This window comes from Terrapene carolina, unplaced genomic scaffold (assembly GCF_002925995.2).
Source record: "Terrapene carolina triunguis isolate 2854851 unplaced genomic scaffold, T_m_triunguis-2.0 Scaffold95, whole genome shotgun sequence".
In the NCBI taxonomy this organism is placed as follows: domain Eukaryota; kingdom Metazoa; phylum Chordata; order Testudines; family Emydidae; genus Terrapene; species Terrapene triunguis.
Genome location: NW_020664446.1, coordinates 1,939,198 through 1,943,362, shown reverse-complemented (window position 1 = coordinate 1,943,362; position 4,165 = coordinate 1,939,198). Strand labels below are relative to the sequence as shown.

The 4,165-nt window shown below is 70.1% G+C and overlaps 1 protein-coding gene across 1 annotated transcript in view; it reads right to left on the bottom strand.

Annotated features, from left to right (window-relative positions):
* LOC112125290 (prominin-1-A-like) overlaps positions 1-4,121 on the bottom strand; it is a 7,247-nt gene extending 3,126 nt beyond the window's left edge. The window contains exons 1-6 of the mRNA XM_026650994.2: positions 3,872-4,121; positions 3,651-3,704; positions 2,649-2,729; positions 2,148-2,216; positions 1,533-1,622; positions 811-923 (exon numbers count right to left, since the gene is read on the bottom strand). Of these exons, the coding sequence (XP_026506779.1) occupies positions 811-923; positions 1,533-1,622; positions 2,148-2,216; positions 2,649-2,729; positions 3,651-3,704; positions 3,872-3,874 (410 nt within the window). The 5' untranslated portion in view covers positions 3,875-4,121. The remainder of the gene's footprint in view (positions 1-810; positions 924-1,532; positions 1,623-2,147; positions 2,217-2,648; positions 2,730-3,650; positions 3,705-3,871) is intronic.
* Positions 4,122-4,165: the final 44 nt, after the last annotated feature.

Below are 4,165 nucleotides of genomic sequence, written 5' to 3'. Positions count from 1 at the left end.
CGGGACGGTACGTGCAGGGGCAGGGCAGGGCGCCAGCGGGACCGGGGACAGCCCCACACACAGCCACACTGCCCCGGGACGGTACGGGCAGGGGCAGGGCAGGGCAGGGCGTTCTGCACGGTCGTGCGGAGGAAATCCCCAGCTCTGTGCCCACGGGAGGGAGGGTTGGTTCTCTGGCCCCGCTGTGTTGCAGGCCATGGGCAGAAGCCTGTGAACCTGCCACCTTCACAGCAGCCACATTGCCTCCCTCACCCCTTTCCCAGGTGCAGCAGTGGGGCTGGGATGGGCAGGGGCCCACGAGCCCTGTGCCGCTGGGGGCGCATGGGAGGGGACCAGCGCGTGGCACAGGGGGGCCAGGGTGAATTCACAGCCTGCTCCAAGGCACAGTGTGGGGCTGGGTGCATGGTAGGGGTCAGTCGGGGCGGGGGGCGTCAGAGGGGTTGGGGCAGGGGCCTTGGCAGGGGGTTGCAGCAGGGGTAGGCCATGGCGGGGGTTGGCTGTGGCGGTGGGCCTGGCAGGGGGCATGAAGGGGGTTGGCTGTGGTGGAATACGTGGCAGGGGCTTAAGGGACAGCAGGGGGCGTGAGAGGGGCTTGGCCCCTGGCTGGGGGCACGGCGAGCGTGTGAGGGGGTTGGGGCATGGCTCATTCGTGGCGGGGGGGTCGCCCATGGCAGGGGGTTGGCCATGGCGGGGGTGTGCGGGGGTTGGGGCAGGGGTCAGGCCGTGGCGGGGGGTCGCCCGTGGCAGGGGGTCAGGCCGTGGCAGGGGGTCGACGTGCTCACGCGCCCCGGGGCGCAGGAGCCTCCTTACTCGTAGACGTCGGCGGTCTTCATGCGCCGGTAGAACTTGGCGAGCCGCACGGCCAGGATGACGCCAGGGAGCAGGAACATAGTGCACCAACCCAGGCTGAACCAGAAGCCATTCTGGCAGGGGAGAGAAGCCCCCAGTCATCAGCGCCCGCCCAGCAGCCCCCTCGTGGGCTGGATCTCCCCTCCTCAGCATGGGGCGGGAGCCGTGGGGCTGGGCTGGCTCATGAGCACAGCATGGGAGAGAGGATGGGACCCGCCTCATCCGGCCAGCAGGGTGAGTCAGCAAACAGCTGTGCCTCCCGCACACAGGGTCTGAGAGCCTGGCACCCAGGCGGCTGCCCTTACCCCCAGGGATGGGCAGGGGAAAGGGGCAGCAGGGCCCGTGAGCACTGAACCCTTCCCAACTCAACAGCCAGGGCCTGGTGCCCAGCTCCCACGGGGCCGGCAGGGCCTGGCCATGCTGCCGGAGTCTGGGGGGCATTCAGTGCAGCCCCCACCCCCTCAGGGCCCAGACCCAGCAAGTCCTGTGGGACTCTCCTTACCCAGCCGGGCCCAGCAGTGTCAGTGAGCCCAGCTGTCGCCCAGGACCCGGAGCTGGGGGTTTCACCCCAGGGCACATCGGGAACGCAAAGCCCCCGTGTAACTCCCACAGCTCCCTCCGGCCCCCCAGAGCCACGATCCCCACACAGCACCCTCTGCCCAGCTCCCACGAAACCCTCTCACCAGGGAATCCACCACGTAACTGCAGGCGACGGTCACAGCCACATCCACTGTCTTGGCCGCAGGCCCACAGAGCCCCACCTCTCCCGTCAGCTGGGGACAGAACCAGAGACAGGGACGCGGCCCGTCAGCACCATGTCAGGCACGGGCCCCTGCCCTTCCCAACCTGCCCCCACTGGGCAGGGAGCCCCCAGAGCCCCCCCCCGTCCCTCCCCCACACCCCAGGCAATAGGAGAGCTGCCCTGGGATGAGGAAGGGGAGTGCCAGCAGCCTGGGGTATGCCCAGCTGGAGAGGGAACCCCCCAGTGGGCACAACTCGCTGCGTGCCCAGGGCAAGGCCCTGCCTCTCTCAGTGCCTCAGTTTCCCAAACAGGGTGATAACCGCAGCCCGCCCTGCCCCCAGGGCGCCAGGAGGCTCAGCTCGTTAGCGTCCCTAACGTGCTTCAGTGGAGTCGGTGGCAGCCTGCAGTGTGGGGCGTCAGGGGGCAGCGTGTGGGCACACAAGGGCTTCGGGGTGCACGAGGACACACAGACAGTGAGGCAGGGCAGGGCCCTGGCAGTGCCCGGGGGCAGGACAGCCCCCCCCCCACACACACACGCAGTCGGGGTGTCACTCACCGTGCTCTTCGCCCAATCGACGTAGGAATTGAAGTATCCCAGCAGCGTGTTCAGAAAGGCCCGGCTCTCCTGGGGGAGGGGGACAGGGGTGAGGTGCTGCACCCAGGGCCAGCGGCTGTGAGCCTGGGCTCAGGGATCCCCCCAGGGAGGGGGGCTGAGGCGGAACAAGCGTATTAAAAGTTCAGAGCAGCTCGTGCCCCCAGTGGCGGGGGGGGGCAGGACCCCCCGTGGGCTCAGGTCTCTGCTGGGACAGGGGACAGCTCTGTGCCGTGACCCTGCCCATCCCCACCCCAGGGGGTCAGAACCCTCCCAGTGCCCTGCCCCCGGGCACCCCCTGAGGCTTTCGCGGGGGGGGGGTGCAGGGAGCCCCACGGCAGAGGCAGGGCTTTTCCTCCCAGTCCCGGGTCCTGCTGCGCAGCCCTGGGAGAGGGGAGGGTCCCCCGAAGCCGTGGGGTGTTCATCCGAGGCCCCCCTCCCCAGAAGGGGCTGCGAGGGGCTCACGTTGCTGATGATCTCCGCAGCCCTGGTGTCTAGGAAGGTCTGAGCGTCCTCGATCCGCTGCAGCGTGTCATTGATCCGCGCCTGGGGGGCAAGGAGCAGGATGGGACGCAGCAGCTCGGCCAGGCCTGGGCTGGGCCCCAGTGCAGAAGGGGGAGCCCCCGGCAGCCCCTCACCCGTCCTGGCGGGCAGTCGCCTGGTAAGGGGAGTCGCCCCCGGGCGTCCTGTCCCCACATGGCCACAAGGTGGCAGCTTCTCAGCAGCGTCGGGTCCCCAGTGTCAGCTCAGGACACCCGGCGCTCAGAGCCCCTTGCAGGGTGCTGGGCAAAGCAGAGACACTGCTGCCCCCGCCAGTCCCCACGGGCTCCCATCCGACAGCACAGGGCCCCTCGACCCCGACCCGCAGCCCCTGCTAGCCCAGCCCTGGGCTCCCCCCTCTGCCGGTGCCCCTCACTCCTGACCCGCAGCCCCTGCTAGCCCAGCCGTGCCCCCCCACAGCTCTGCCAGTGCCCCTCACTCCCGACCCGCAGCCCGGCTCTGGGCTCCCTCCCCCCACTCTGCTGGTGCCCCTCAGTCCCGACCCACAGCCCCCCTCCCCTTTCTTGTTATCCCAGCCCTGGGTGGATCTGGGCAGCGAGGTGACTGGTCTCTGTGGGGCCAGGCTGGGCACTAGCACCCACATGGATCGGGTCACCCCTTGCTTTGGGGGTGTCCCGCGGAGGTGGCTCCCCTGCTGGCCGCTAGCGGAAGTGCTGGCAGGCTGCCTGCCAGGCTGCCCAGGGACCCTGTCCGGGTGCCTCTCAGGGCCTGGGCCAGACGCACCGGGGGAATCCATGGGGCAGCGGCTGGGGACGGGAGCCGCCGGGATGCGCCTCGCTGGCTGTGCCGCCTCCCACTGAGCTCCCAGCACCCACTGAGCAGCGCAGAGACTCTGCAGGGTGCTGGGGACCCCTCGCCCCTCCCCCCAGTGCAGCACCCGCAGCTCCCCCTGCCCGCACTGCTTACCGGGACCTGGGGGGTCGTCGCCTGCAGGATTCGGATGCTGCGGTTCAGGGTTTGCTGGGGACAGAGACAGGAGGGTTAGGTGTGGGAGGGGATTCCTCTGCCCCCCACAGCTCCAGCTAGGGACGGGGAGGCGGCGTGTCCCAGGCCCTTCCCCACTCCCTGCCCTGGGGGACCCTGCTCCCAGCTCGGGGGAAGCCCCAGGGGCCCATGGGGTCACTCACCATCTCCGGCAGGAAGCGGGACCTGATCTGCCCATTGATCTGTCTCAGGTCAGACGCCTCCTCCTGCAGCTCCTGCCTCGTGGTCAGGTTGCGCTGAGCCGAGGGGGGGGGAGAGAGAGTCAGAGGCACCTGCCCGGCCCAGCAGCCCCCCCCAGTCCCCGGGGCCACAGCCCGGGGGGAGGCAGAGCAGGACGAGCCAGGCAGCCCCTGGGGAGCCGGCTCCCCGGCCTGCACTCCCCACCCCACCCGCCTCCCGGGGGAGGGGAGCGATCAGCAATGGCAAGAGCCCCCCCC